Source organism: Arachis ipaensis, chromosome B7, assembly GCF_059453495.1.
Source record: "Arachis ipaensis isolate K30076 ecotype BB chromosome B7, ASM5945349v1, whole genome shotgun sequence".
NCBI lineage: Eukaryota > Viridiplantae > Streptophyta > Magnoliopsida > Fabales > Fabaceae > Arachis > Arachis ipaensis.
The window spans coordinates 119,182,603-119,197,788 of record NC_142442.1 but is presented as its reverse complement, the minus strand read 5'-3'; the positions used below and the strand labels follow the sequence as shown (position 1 = coordinate 119,197,788).

The 15,186-nt window shown below is 30.2% G+C and overlaps 2 protein-coding genes across 2 annotated transcripts; both read left to right on the top strand.

Annotated features, from left to right (window-relative positions):
- The first annotated feature begins 317 nt into the window (after window positions 1-317).
- Window positions 318-2,358, top strand: LOC107607539 (uncharacterized). Its single transcript, XM_088495162.1, has 5 exons — window positions 318-527; window positions 607-819; window positions 1,494-1,586; window positions 1,714-1,815; window positions 1,924-2,358. Exons 1-5 carry the CDS (start codon window positions 318-320, stop codon window positions 2,356-2,358), a joined length of 1,053 nt encoding a protein of 350 aa, XP_088351288.1.
- Window positions 2,359-11,477: 9,119 nt separating this feature from the next.
- Window positions 11,478-13,606, top strand: LOC107609942 (cytokinin riboside 5'-monophosphate phosphoribohydrolase LOG3). Its single transcript, XM_016312008.3, has 7 exons — window positions 11,478-11,850; window positions 11,968-12,065; window positions 12,149-12,179; window positions 12,261-12,360; window positions 12,443-12,513; window positions 12,908-13,051; window positions 13,270-13,606. Exons 1-7 carry the CDS (start codon window positions 11,722-11,724, stop codon window positions 13,366-13,368), a joined length of 672 nt encoding a protein of 223 aa, XP_016167494.1. The 5' UTR covers window positions 11,478-11,721; the 3' UTR covers window positions 13,369-13,606.
- The last annotated feature ends 1,580 nt before the right edge of the window (window positions 13,607-15,186 follow it).

Sequence of the window (15,186 nt, the reverse complement as noted above, 5' to 3'; positions counted from 1 at the left end):
GCCACAGGCCGCTAATGGTTCACAAGTGACGGAACTGTACAATGAAGACATTGACCCGGAGGCGAACCAGGTAGATTCGTTTGAGGAACACATTGACAGGATGTTTGCTGCTTCTGATGCTGTAAAGCGAAAATGACAAAAAACTACTGAGTTTTGGGATGTTGATCTCATTAGTAACAAGTGTTGAACGATAAAACTTTTTAATTGATCAGCCAATGATATTGTTATGCTCCTTACATGTGGGCTACGTTGAGCACATAAATTACATTTTTTCTTCTTTATTGATAGATTCTGAAGGAATAATCAAGCAAGCTAAAATGAGTGTGAGGGAGGCTATGGAGTGGTCTCTTGATGGTAGCAAGATCATCCTGAGGTTTAATGAGGAACTGCAGGCAGTCAGAGATGGAGCTGGCCTATTGAATGGCATTATAGGAGCGCTGGATTCTGATTACAGCAAATTTTCTATCTGTGAAAAGAGTTGGGCAAAGGTGCGGGGCAAAGATAGGGTTTATGATGATTGTATAAAGGTAATGACGTTCGGCAAATTTTTTAATCATATCATACCTTCAACTTGCAATTACTTACAGCTGGACATTGTCGTCGCAGGAGATGTTCCACTTCCAGCATAGCAGTGGTAGAATCAAGAAAACACTTTTGCAACAAATGGGGAAGTCCTGGAAGGATACAAGGGGGAGGCTGTTTGACTCGCATTACAAACCAACAAGGACACTTGAGCAGAATCTTGATCAGCGCCCGGAGAGAATTCCTAGAGAGCATTGGAAGTGGTTCATTGATTATCATAATGATCCTGCAACAAAGGTACCCCATTCATTTAATACATATACTTTTTTAAAAAATAAATTCCATTGAAATAAAAAAATGTAATCCGTTTGTCTAGTTGATATGATTTGGTGTATATAAACAGTTTTTATTCTGATTGAGCTGAATTTGAACCCTGTTGATTAATATACATGATTAAATCCGTTTAATATATTAATTCCCAGCATAGGTCACAGACCAATAAGAATGTTTGACTAAGATGATAATATATACATGCATGATGCTGAGAATGGTGTACACCATGCTTCCTTATTGGAATCTTATTTTTTGTATGTTACCATATAAGACATTTAATTTAATTTGAGTACCCCTATTACTATAATTTATGCTATATGATTATTATTGGACTATCTCACAAGGCCTGCTAAATCTTTTGTTCGTTAGTTGTGGTATGAGTTATGGGTTGCATTTGCATATTAGAAATACAATAATATTGTAAACTTCTTATATGTAAATAGGGACTGCATCCATAAAAATATTCTTTTTGTTAAAGCAATACTTGAATTTATATTATGTACAGTTTATTCAAATTCTTCACTACTATATTTAATGCCCCATTATCTTTAGTCTCTTGCAACGTAGGATGTATGTATACTATACTTAGCTATATTTACTACTTCATTGAATTCAAGCTTACTGTTGATTTTTAATAGGCAAAGTGCAAGCAAAATGTGCTGAATCGAAAGAAGCAACTTTACACGCACACTGGCGGATCTAAAAGCTTGGCTAGGGCTAGGGAAGAAGAGGTAATATAAACTTGTAATAAAGTATAACTGGCATTTAGCGTTGATTTATTCATAGAGTAAAACAATGTTAGAAGTATTGCAAAAATTAAAAAAAGTGAAATTCATGGGATAAATTGTATTGTCACAGTCACAAATACAAGGGAGGACAGTTGGTAGGGGAGAAGTATGGATCCTAAAGCACAAAAGACCTGATGGCAGCTATATACATGAAGAAACTGGGAGGATTGGTGTAAGTACACTTAGTCATATATGTTGTAACATGTTGGGTTTAGCAATTAAAATGTCTTCAGTATGCTATTAGCCTAGTGTGATTGTGTAATTTTATTTATGCTTGCAGGAAAAAATATCTGAGATTGAGCAACTGGATGAATCTACAAGAATATTGTCAGAAAATGATTCTCTTGCCCAAGCTCTGGGTAAAGAGCACCCGGGTAGAGTGCGTGGGATGGGACACGGGCCGATACCAAGTCAACTCTTTCGTCCGAGTTCGCAGCCGCCGGTGGATAGAGCTCAAGTAGAAGAGGCCCAAAGGATGCTGTGTGAACTACAAGCGGAGGTGACGACCGAAAAATTGAAGAGGAAAGCAATGGATGATGAATTAGCAGCAGAGAAAGCGAAGAGGCAGGCAATGGAGGATGAATTAGCAGCAGAGAAAACGAAGAGGCGGGCAATAGAGAGTGTGCTGAGTTATCTGGTCCAACAGCAATGTGGGGAGCTGCCTCCAGACATCACTGCACGGATGAATTCTTTGGACAGACATGGAGAAAAATAGAAATTAGGATTTATGTGATACTCTGATTTTCAAGATATGTTTTGTTTATGTTAAATATGGGGCATTAATTATTAGCCAAGTACTTTACCTTTTTAAATGACTCTTGAAATACTTTATTGACATTATTAAAATAGACATGTTAGTTTGATTCGCAGTTTACTATTAATGAGTTTTTTTTCCATGGTGCAGAATTTTATAGGAAAAAATAGTATAATATTCTTTAAATAAAAAAGACGGAAAAATATATAAAAATATAAAAAATAAAAGAAATTAAGTAACGTTAATATTCTTTAAATTAAAATTAGTTTAATTTAAAAAGGGCCAGGTTTGTAAAATTAATCAAAATAAGAAAAAAAAGAACTCGGAATAGCGGCGGTTTTAACGCGCCTCGAATAAAATACATAAAAAACGAAGCAGCAAATAGCGTCGGTTCTAAAACCGCCGCAAATAAATTTCATTAAATACGATCAAAAAAATTGCGGCGGTTATAAACTGCCACTAAGGTGTTCGTCGCAAAACCGCTGATTTGCGGCGGTTATACCAGCGGTTGCTGATAACCGCCGCAAAATGGGACTCCCGCGCCTTTATGCGCTGCGTATGTTGTTTCGCTGGCAATCTGTCTAGCGACGGTTCAAAATCGCTGCAATTTGGCAAATAAACCGCCGCCATTCACCGCTTGTCCTGTAGTGTATTATGTTGTGAGTGCTTTTATATTGTTGTTATGTTGGATATTTCTGTTGTTTCTATTGCTAGGCTCTTTCAAGAGTCTCCAAGAAACAATTGCATGTTGTGCACATACCTTCTCACTCTCAAATTGTAGACATCCTTACAAAGCCGTTACCTCCTCCAACCTTTGATAAATTATGTGTCAAACTCAGCAAGCTCCCTCGTCCCACCATGAGTTTGCAGGAGGTGTAGAGAATACTAGCTAATGCAATGCTATTATATTGAAAACTAGCATGCATTATGTAAAGCATGTGGTCCCTCTGATATGTATATATATACTATCTTAGCCTTATTGAAAAATAGAATGAAGCACAATATATACTCAATACAATAATTATTTTCTCTCAATTACTTTTCTTCCCTTTTTTTGTATTTTAAAGTTCAGAATTTACATTACATAACTAGTGTTGATTCTTGAAACAAATTCACAGATTTCCTACGTATCTTGTTTGATCTTTATTAAGTAGTGACTATAATTGTAGTCATAAAATTTTTTATTATTATTATATGATTATTAAATGTGAGTAAAATTTATTAATATTTTACCTTTATAGTTTAGTATGTCCATCTTTTGTATTGTTATATTATAGCTACTTACATTTTAAAATCAAACATAATTATGATGGTCAAAATTCTCGTTATATTTTTTTTTTACCAAAGATATAAAGACTCGAACCCGCAACCTCTTAGATGAGTATGAGGAGATTATGCCATTTGAGTTATTACTCATTGGCAATTCTCGTTATATTAAATGACTTTCAAAAAATAAATAAATAAAAATTAATTATCCACTATTTTTTTAAAAATTATTTTATATAAATATTTTATTTCAAAAATTTTTCAAAAATTAAATATCAACTATCAATATAATTCAAATAAAATTTAAACTTAATTTAAAAATATTAAGGTGTTACAACTTACGAATTCTACTAGGGATCGACGATCCTAATTCAATAAATTGGAATTCTATTGTTCTAGGTAACATTATTCACTAGCTAGGAGAGACAGAAAAAGGAAGAATATAGAAAAAAGAAAAAAACATGCTATTGGCCATAAGAGGTGGTCTACACTCTACACCGACGATATAGCATTCCATTTTGATGTTACTAATGCATCAACCAATAAGTGTTACCTCAACCTAACATAGATTAGATATATAGATATAGAGGAGCTACCCTTCATTCATTAGTACTAACAATTTCACTTGTGACGCCACACATATGTTTATGATAAAATAGGAAATGATGACGATCCCATCACACAGCTCACATTGGAATCACAATCACAATCACGAGCATCACCAAAGGACTTTACGGACGTACCTCCAACCCTGCACATGCACATGCTTTTGATTGTATATATCAAATTCCTTTGTTACTTGTTAGAACGGAAAATTGATCCATTTATTTTAGGAGGGTCCAAGCCAGAGTGGAGAACAGAACTTATATTGCCAAAAGTATACATCACCATTGAAATTATTCTCAAACCTATGATCACCACCCAAATAATAATGAAATAATAACAATAATAAGGTGACAAATTAAAGTTCCTTCTCTTGTGTTTGTCTGCCAAATTAAAGAGAGAATGCTCTGTTGATGAGTTGTTCCTTGGATAAATTAAACTTCACCAATGTTATTTCAAATTGTGGGTAAAAATTTTATTTGCAAAAGTTCAATTCGTGCCCAACAGTATTTTCCTGATGATTATTATAGGAACTACAATAATAACTTAATAAGAGTTTGCTAGTAATAGTAAACTTTTTTGAAAACCCATTTTACTACTCCTTAAGTTACTACTTACTGGAGAGTAGAGAATGCATGAGGCATACATGACAGATGATTAGGAATGCCAACTTACAGGCCCGCTTGGGTTACGTGATAATATCTTCATGGGCCTAAGATTAGGGCTTGAGCTAAGATAAATCACCAAAATTTTACAACATTATCTTCTTCTTTTTTTCGGGTCTGAAAACGCTAACATTTTCTTTGGGTCTTTCTTCATTTGGACTTTATCAAGTTGAAGTTCATCCGACTTAGATGCCAGCAGAAGCCTGGAACTCAAAAACACACAAGACCAACAAAATATAAAGAGAAAAACTTGTGGTGTTGGACCACGAAAACAAAAAAGATATCTTCTGTTACTTTGTTAGGTGAATTATAGGTATAGCATGGCTGAGCTTAAATTGATGACTGTTTTGAGTTTGATATGCGTAACAAGGCATTGGCATTACAATTGCATGTATGAATATTATCTTGGTCTCATGGCCGGGTGCCTAGGTGGTGTGAATCAACAAGCTAAGAGTGAGTAGTTCTAACACATAATAAATAGAAATTGGAGAGTGACCAATCAATATCATCGTTATATATCACTACCTATGATGAAAACCTTGACTAAGTCGCTCAAGTCAACATGTGGATCATATAAATACTTCCCTAAATATTATGATTTATTGATGAAACATTTCCCTAAATTCATTTTAGTCAAAAGGCAAAGCAGAAGATGAAAAAACGAATCACAGTACGGTATATATAAACAATTGTAAGTTTTAAAAAACTTATATATCGTGGAGTCAGCAATCAACAAAGAATAATTCAGAGAGAAGGATTCACGTTTCACACGCATGAAAGAAGCAACAACAAATATATATAGTTGATAAATAATTATTCATGAGCTTGGGCATGATCGTTTATAGACTCAAACACGAACTCTATCTTATTATATGTTTGTATTATAACAATAATCGATAATGAAAATAACATCTAAGACCCTGGCCTATAAAACTTTCATTCATGTATGTGTAAATAAATAAATGAAAATTAATTAGGACCACTTTTATTCGTTTCAGATAGGAAAAGTATTTTCAAAACGGACTACTGTGAGAAACTGAGAATATATATCTATAGCAAGCCGTCAAAGAAACCGAAAGTGACAAAGGTTGGCGACTTTTTCTTTTCTTTTATTGTTTTGATTAATGAAAATTCAAAAGCAATTAAGGTTCGTCTGCAGAATAATATCACGTTAAAAACAATATATAAAAACGGAGGACTAAAAAATACGAAGGAAAAGTATAGGTAACCAACAAGATTTTTGAACAATGCGTAAATAATGTGAATTAATAAAGTTAAAAGAGTAAATTTGATTAGTAGCATTAAATTAGGGTGTAGTATATTTTTATTTGATTGGTGGTTGTTTATATTGTTCAAAATTTTCATTGTTTCCTAGCACTTCAAATACGAATCATGTTTTCAACAAAAGACCAAATTGGGTGGTTCTTTATCGGTGGAAAAGTTGAAAGTTTATGATAAACAAAATGATAAATAAATAGATAATATAAGAGTTGAAATTGAAAAAGATGAATGGAGAGCGAAAATAGAAAATAAAAAAAAATAAAAAAGATAAATTAAATTTAAATTTAAAATGAATCTTTTATATTATTTTTATTGAATTTTTTTAATTCAATAAAAAAGAGACTCACTTAATCTAATTTGTTTATACTATAGTTTAAAAATTAATAATTCCGTTACGTTATCAACAGCATTTCTGTCAATTTCTACCAACTCTTATTTATAACGGTGTTTAATGAAAGTGTTTTTATAGATGTGTCTAATAAAAATATCTTTTTTATAAATGTGTTTAATAAAAGTGTCTTTATAGATATATTTTTGGGATGTGTCTCTTTATATATGTATTTAAAATATAATAATTAATTATTATTGACAATAAATTGGCAGATAATATGTTAGTACCCTATACTTTTTCAAAAATTAAATAAAAAAAATCATTTAACGTTTTATCTAATTTCTCGATGCAATAAGCGAAAAACTCACTCAATTTTATTTGTCTATTCTATAATTTTATTATGAAACTAAAAAATGCTTTTACACTTTTCTAATCTCTCAATAATAGCTATAATAGTTTAAGATTGTCTTGTATTAAGTTTAAAAAAATTTTAAGTTGACTAACATAAAATTCAAAATGTTAATTAAATAAATAAAAATAAAAATATATAAAATAATACTTAAATTTAAAATATCACAAATATTTAAAATATATATCATTCGCTTGCTCTTTAAAAAAATTCATTAAAATGCACAAATTCAAAGAGAACAATTTTCTTTTTTTTTTTTCTCTTATTTTAACAAGAGGTGAATGTTACTTCACAAGTTTTTTTGTTAACTCAATCCTTTTCTTAAAAAAATAAAAATAATAAAAAAATAATTATACTTAATATACACTAAAATCAATTAATAAAATAGTGACTAATATAAAATACAAATATACACTACGATATTAAAAAACAACCAACTCGAGTCTCACTCTTACATGCGCCCACACAAGACGAAAGGAAGACGTTTTTCCCTCCTCCTCTATCGGTCACACACTATTTTTGTCTGTGTTTGCATTATTTTCTTCGTTGTTTTTCACGCATCGTCTTCACCACTGACCAGGAGCTTCTTCCCTTCTTTATTCTTGATTTTTGTTACCTTTTTTTTGCATGCATTCTTCATTTGTTGCATTTTTATCGTTTTGTGAAAGTGATATCTAGCTCATTTAGCTCATGTTTACTGTAGTGATAGGGGTTGCAAAATTATTAGTTTATCTTTCGTTGTTTGTGAAGGAATTAATGTAGTCAAAAATTCTGGCATGTGTGCTTATGTTGTTTGGTCATGGTTGATTCTTACCATATCCTATAATGTTGTCGTTTAATTCTCCTGAATGTGAAAATTGAAGTAATTTAGGCAGCTTAGTTGATAGGATCAGTGATAGGGTTTGCGGAACAATACATTTATATATGATTGGTCTTTTGAAGAGGAGTTAATGTGTAGTTACAGGCACTATATGTATGCCTTAGGCTGTTTCATCCAAAATGTAACATCCCATGCTTCTTCTTTGTGTAAATTTGGATGGAAATTGTTTTCAAATGAAATAAATTATGTTTTATCACTATGAGTATATCTGATTATAACATGAGTTTGAATTTTAATTTACATTTTAGTGGTTGCTTTCTTTGAATTTAATTATAACCTCAAATACTTTAATTATAATCAGATTTTAAATTATAATTTAGAACATATTTGATAATTATCTTTAGCTGTATTTGATTATAATCTGATTTTAAATTTTTTATTTGTATTTGAGTGAATTTTATTTAAGGATTTACTGCTGACCAATGAATTGCCATATGCACAAGATTCAAATTTTCAATATTTATTTAAGTAGACTATTGAGCTAACCACTAGACCAACAGAATTTTGTTGATTTGGAACATATGTGAATCCAAATCAAATCATTTTCATTTTCATGCTACTTTGGGCCAGCTTAACTTGGATTCCAACTGAGTCCAAAAAAAAGCAGTAAAAGAAAAATGAGAATATCTAAGGATGAAGATTACATAAGAAAGGAGCAAAAATACGTAAAGGATGAGAATATGTGGATTGTTGGTGAGTCGGTATAAAATGCGATAGCGTCAAATAAGGTAACTGTAATTGTGTTTGTCTGTTTCCACTTTCCAATTCTTTCACTGGCGTGATTATCCGTATGTTTTGGGTTTGTGGCAAAGCATGAATCTTACGTTAAAATTGACGTGAGATGCAAATAATTGAGGCAGAAGAGAAGAGAAGAAAAAAAAATCGATGAAATGAAGTGCTGAGAAGAGAGAAAGCGCGCCGAGAAGAAAGTGATGAGAGATGTAATCAGAGATGCAATCATAGAGAACACAATGAAGAAATTGGGTTTTTTATCGGTGAAATGGGTGGGTTGATAGTGCATTTTGTTTTGGCACGTAAATAGTTTGTTAGGTGGTTGATATGTATTGTATGTATATACCTATAAAAATATAGTAGTTGATTTTATCTGATTTTAGTATATAAATAGTATTTTAAAAATAAAAACACATGCTAACAAGAAAACAGAAAAAAGAAAACAAAAAGACAAAGGAGGAATAATGACAAGAAGAACCAAACTCACAAGATAAAAAATAAGAAATAAATACAAAAATGGCAATTGAGCAGGTCCAGTGGTTCATCCTCTAATTCATGCAACAACCGTTATATTACATGCAACTATATGATTATTACACATCTTTATATTATTCAGCAGCTTCGTTATCTCTTTTTTTAAAAGGCAATTCATGAATCACGGCCAGGAGTCCAGGACAAACTGCATTTCTGGATTTCACGTGCCATCCACGTGTACATGACATATATGTACACACTACTCCCATACCCTCCTAAATACCGGGACCTCGTATATTTTATATATGAATTATGAGCACGATTAAGGTTTTGAAATATGAAACATTTAAGTATGTGCTCTGCAGGACAAACAAAAATAGAAGATTAATAACTATCAATTTGCTACTCAAAAAATTTAGTTGTTAACAAAAAAATGTCTTAAAAATATTATTGACAAAATCATTTTTAAATGATTTAAAAATACAATAAAAAGAACTAATAAATATTATATTTTTTTAAGTAATAAATAAATTTTTATATTTAACAAATGACTTATTTATTAGATTTAAATTTTTGTGATAATATTTGAATAATATTTAAAAAATATACAAAAAAAATTAGAGCAAAATATGATCTCTAAATTTTAATTTTTTTTTATTTTTCAAAAAATATCATCATTCACAATAAAAATTAAAAAAATTTACTTGACAAAAAATTACTAAATTTTAAAAATAAAAATATCTTATTTTTTAATAATAATTACAAATATTTGCATCAAAAATTGATCTCTAACTCATTTTTTAGAATATATATATATAATATATAGTTCTTTTTTTCGTATTTTTAAATTTTTCAAAAATTTATTTGTCATTAACATCTTTTGTGATTCGTTTTGCTAGTAATAAAAACTTTCGGATACTATTTTAGTAGTTTACTGAAACTCTTAAAACACACGTTGCATATTTTCTAGTTTGTTTGGTGTATTATTTTCCTTTCTGTATGTATCTGTTATGTTATATATGTGAGACTCTGACTTTATAATCATAGTGCATTCCTATTCTCTTGAATTTTAGTTTATCAAATTAATTAAGTGATTACTTGTTTGTTTTTTATTGGTCAATAATCATGCTATACCATCACCTCTTTTTCCTCTTCAAGTTGCCCAATATATATACAGAAATAATTGTGTGTGTGTTTAGAAGGACAATTATTTATGGGCCACTGTGAGTTGATTTAATTGCAGATACTGTAAAGAAACTGAAGTGACATGATGATATGAAGTTTGAAATTAAACCATTAGAATATTAGTGAGGCGGAACTTGAAACAAAATTTTGGGGGCTAAATAGAAAATAATTGTCAAAATACTTTTTTATATGGACCTCATTTAAAATAAGTTCGTCTAATCTCATCTCTCTGGTTTGGGTGATACTGCCAAATTTAAAGCCCTTTTTCAAGATCTCATTCCAAAAAGTTAAAGTTAAAGTCATCAGATATAACTTTTTGAACTTTTGAAGGTTATATATCACTTTCTTCGTGATTCATTAAAATAGAAGAACTATCTACATGTGTTGATATTGTAAAAGTTATATGTTCTCCTTCTTAAATATTAGCATTCCTCTTAAAAAATGTATCAATTCTTTAATTTTTTATTATTATTTTATATAAAAATTTGAATATATATCCTGTAAAATATATAAAGAAAAAATTAGAAGGACAAATATTAAAATTTATAATATTTATTGAATTTTTTTTTATCAATTTATACAAATACAATAATATTAATATTTATTGAATATTCTATTATTTTTTATCATATAAAAAATTAAATTAAATAAATAGTAAAATATAAATAATATTAAATTAAATAAATAAAAGATATCTAATTTTTTATATTTGAACCTAAAGATAGAGAGAGTATTGTCTATTGAACTTATTAGATACTTTAAGTCATAGTAAAGTATTTAAGTCAATTGAACTATTTTTTATCTTTTAAAAAAGTACTACTAAATTTTTTATAAAAAGTTTGGGGAGTCATGGCTACCCCTTATCTGAACTAAGCTCTACCACTGCTTACTATGATGATTTTGGTTCGAAGATATTATAATATGCGAGGTACTTCTGAAACTGAAACTGTTATGTTAGGGATACCAAGTGACAAGTGAGTTGGGGATGAATGGCATCATTGATAATGTCACACACACAAAATTAAAATAAATAAATATATGAAACAAGTTATACGTGTAATTATATTAATCATGATTATTGTCACATGTGACGTTATTGCATGTGTACTACAACTTTATATTAAATATTTTCATTCTATCAGGAAAAAAACTCCATACATCTACATCATGAAATGAATCAATAATGTTACGCGTTTTTCTTCGATGTATAATTTGATAAATCTAGAAAATAATGGAGACCACATCATCGGTATGCAAAGAAAGAAGAATAATTAATATTCCTAAAAGGTTGAAAATAAAAAGAAAAGGGTGGGGGAAGTGTGTGCAGTCAGACGAGATGAGAAGAGAAGAGATGAGATGAGGATCTGCGATATATCATTTGTAATAATATAATTTGAAACGATTTAATTAATTATGAGAGAGAGAGAGTGTGTGTGTATATATAAAGAGAAGCAAGGAAGTGTTCCCCCTCAAAACCCCAAGGAGTGAAGAGGTAGCTATGGAAATAGAAGAGCAAGGAGGAGGTATGACGTCATCAAGGTTCAGGCGCATCTGTGTATACTGCGGAAGCAGCCCCGGCAAGAATCCCAGCTACCAACTCGCCGCAATTCAGCTCGGCCAACAACTGGCAAGTATATATATACATGAAAAATTACCAAAATCGCTTGTGATGTCGCATCACCTGTATACATATACACATCACACTTTTTTTTTTTCCAATTCTAACTCAACTTCATCAATATAGGTGGAAAGGAACATTGACTTGGTATACGGAGGAGGAAGCATTGGCTTGATGGGTCTAATCTCCCAAGTTGTCTATGATGGGGGACGCCACGTGTTAGGGTAATTCATTCTCCCTCTCTATCACTAGCTAGCTAGAAGCTAGTAGTATCATGTATATATCTGATAATAATGTAATGGTGCAGAGTGATTCCAAAGACGCTCATGCCAAGAGAGGTAACTAATCAATAACACTCTTAGTTATTAATTAATTGTTTATTACTGGCTAATGACCAATTAATTAATTAATAAATATAGTTAACCGGAGAGACAGTGGGGGAAGTAAGAGCAGTTTCAGGAATGCACCAACGCAAGGCTGAAATGGCCAGACAAGCTGACGCTTTTATTGCTTTACCAGGTATCCTTCCATAGCCGGTTTAATTAATATAAAGTCTCTAAGCCTATACAATCTAATCACATCATATTATGTGTATGTATAGGTGGATACGGAACCCTCGAAGAGCTTTTGGAAATCATCACCTGGGCTCAACTAGGAATCCATGACAAACCGGTTAGCTTTCTTTCTCAATCAAATTAAAACTCCTTCCACTCTTAGCTTTCAATCATAATAACGTTTTTCTTTACAAAAGGCCTTTTTCTGGTCTCATTCAACTAGCTACCACAAAATGAAACAAGTCATCAATTTGATCATTAATTTTTTATCCGAAAAGAAAGAATATTGTTGCATTGATTGATATTAATAAATAAATGGACACATTATTAGGAAGTCAAAGAAAAGGACATGACAATGGATTGACGGTGTTTATGATTTAAAAGATAGAAGAATATCTAACTAGCTAGCTAGTAATAATAGTAATGATTATGATAATACTTATTTATTCTTATCGTGAGGGATAAATTAAATTAAAGAAGAGAAAATAATGAGGGGACGGAATTGGTTGCAGGTGGGGTTGTTGAACGTGGATGGCTACTATAACTCGTTGCTGGCATTCATGGATAAAGCTGTGGACGAAGGTTTTGTAACACCAGCTGCCCGTCACATTATTGTCTCTGCCCAAACTGCCCAAGACCTCATGTGCAAGCTTGAGGTACGGAAACATATACACAATAATACACACACTCTACTTCAATTTGCAAAGTTTATTTTACAAATAATTTGCCACTTCCGTCCATGAAATTTGACAATTGACAATTGATATGTACATCTCCTATTGTATGTGTGTGTACACGTGGGGCAACGTGGTAGGCCCAATTATGCATTGAGATTATTATGAAATTTTGATTGATTGATTGATACTTTGAACAGGAATATGTCCCCAAGCACTGTGGTGTGGCCCCAAAACTAAGTTGGGAGATGGAGCAACACTTAGTTAATAACGCTGCAAAGTCAGATATTTCCCGTTGACTCAACCATAATCTTATTCCTACACTAATCCACTATCAACTACTTTTAGATTTATTAGTGTATAACCTTCAACTTTACAAAAACACTTCACAAAACCCAAATCATGTAATGTGTATGTATGTATGTAAGCCCCACATAATAGGGTAACCATATAGTCTTTTTCTTTTCTTTTTTTCTTCCCCTTTTTTAGCTGTGGATATGAATATGGTCAATTCAATTTCATATGCATCTTTGGCTATGTTTAATTTGCTTAATAGTATTAGAAGGCTTCTTATTATATACGTACGGCTCAAGTTGGTTCAAGATTTAATGTGTTGTATGTAAAAATTCTTATTGTTATTAGTGTGTTATATTTTTTTATTATACTACTCTAATAAGAAGAATATTATGATAACATTTATATATTTAATAATAAAATAAGAATTTTTAATTATTTTTTTAAAAAATCAAAAATATTTTTTTACAAATACACATTCATATAAATTAATCACAGCATTTCTTATATATATACATAATAATAAGAGTTCTTTATATAAATAATTTACAAACATTACATATCATTACAATCACAATTTTTATTTTTTTTTACAAAATTATAATAATAATGACGAAAAAAATAATAACTAAACTAATACAACAATATCACATAACCAAAAACGTAATAATCCTTGTAAGCAGTCTTACCAGAGGGATTTTAAAATTGTCATAAGGAACGAGAACTTAACCACACAGTCTCATCAGAGAAATTTTAAAATTGTCATAAGAAGATATATAAAAAAAAAGTTGTTTTCAATCGCATAGTGATCATCGTTCATTTTATGAATATTTTCGAAAATCAACAATTATTTATTCAAAATTCAAATTCATATTTTAAATTTATAAAAGCCAATCAAACATAATATCCAAAAGATTTCACTATCTACCAAAGAACCATTCTCACCAAAATTACCAAGGCATATAACTTACCCAATTATAGCCTCCGACCCAAACATAATTAAATCACGGCCTTCAACCCAACATATAATAAATCACAGCCTTCGCCCTAACATATAGTCAAATCACAGCTTTCGACCTAACATATAATCAAATCACAACATCTAGCCCAACATATAATCAAATCACGGCAATCCAAACTAACCAGTCACAATCACAAGTAATGATGTTCAAATACAATCAAGAACAATTATAGCAAGTATGGCAATTAGTAGTTAAACAAAAATATTCACATAGATAAAACAAATAAAATATGCACACCCAAACAATAATGTCACATAGATGTATATGATGCATGCCTGCAATACAAGAAAATAGAACATTTGTAACAAAAATTTTGTTTTAAATTTAAAATTGTTACAAAAAGATTATTTTTTTAATAATAATTGGTAATTATTACAAAATAATAATGTTTTGTAATAACATTATTTTTTGTTACAAATTATGTTAGTTTTTGTAACGAACGGGTGGTTTGTTACAAAATTTTATAATATTTTATAACAAAGGATAAAATAGTTGCAAAAATTCGAAATATTTTGTAACAAAAAATTAATTTGTCACAAAATTTAATATTATTTATAACAAATTATTTGTTTGTCACAAAATATAAGTATATTTTGTAACAAAAAAATTATTTCAAAATATTAAACACTTTGAGAGTGAAAAAAATTATTTATATAATTCTTTTTAGAATGATTTTATTTTATTTCAAAACTTAAAATTTTTTAAATATTATTTGTATTCATTAATTTTTAAAATTGTAGATATTATTTTATATTCTTTGAAAAAATTAATATATTAAAATAATCAGATTTTTAATGTAAC

What these genes read in the sequence shown, in the direction of transcription:
- LOC107607539 (XM_088495162.1), top strand. Translation starts at nt 318, where the DNA reads ATGAGTGTGAGGGAGGCTATGGAGTGGTCTCTTGATGGTAGCAAGATC. An exon ending in ATAATGATCCTGCAACAAAG is followed by an intron (nt 820 to 1,493) that starts GTACCCCATTCA and finishes GATTTTTAATAG; the next exon opens with GCAAAGTGCAAGCAAAATGT. An exon ending in CTAGGGCTAGGGAAGAAGAG is followed by an intron (nt 1,587 to 1,713) that starts GTAATATAAACT and finishes GTATTGTCACAG; the next exon opens with TCACAAATACAAGGGAGGAC.
- LOC107609942 (XM_016312008.3), top strand. Translation starts at nt 11,722, where the DNA reads ATGGAAATAGAAGAGCAAGGAGGAGGTATGACGTCATCAAGGTTCAGG. An exon ending in GGGGGACGCCACGTGTTAGG is followed by an intron (nt 12,066 to 12,148) that starts GTAATTCATTCT and finishes GTAATGGTGCAG; the next exon opens with AGTGATTCCAAAGACGCTCA. An exon ending in TAGGAATCCATGACAAACCG is followed by an intron (nt 12,514 to 12,907) that starts GTTAGCTTTCTT and finishes AATTGGTTGCAG; the next exon opens with GTGGGGTTGTTGAACGTGGA.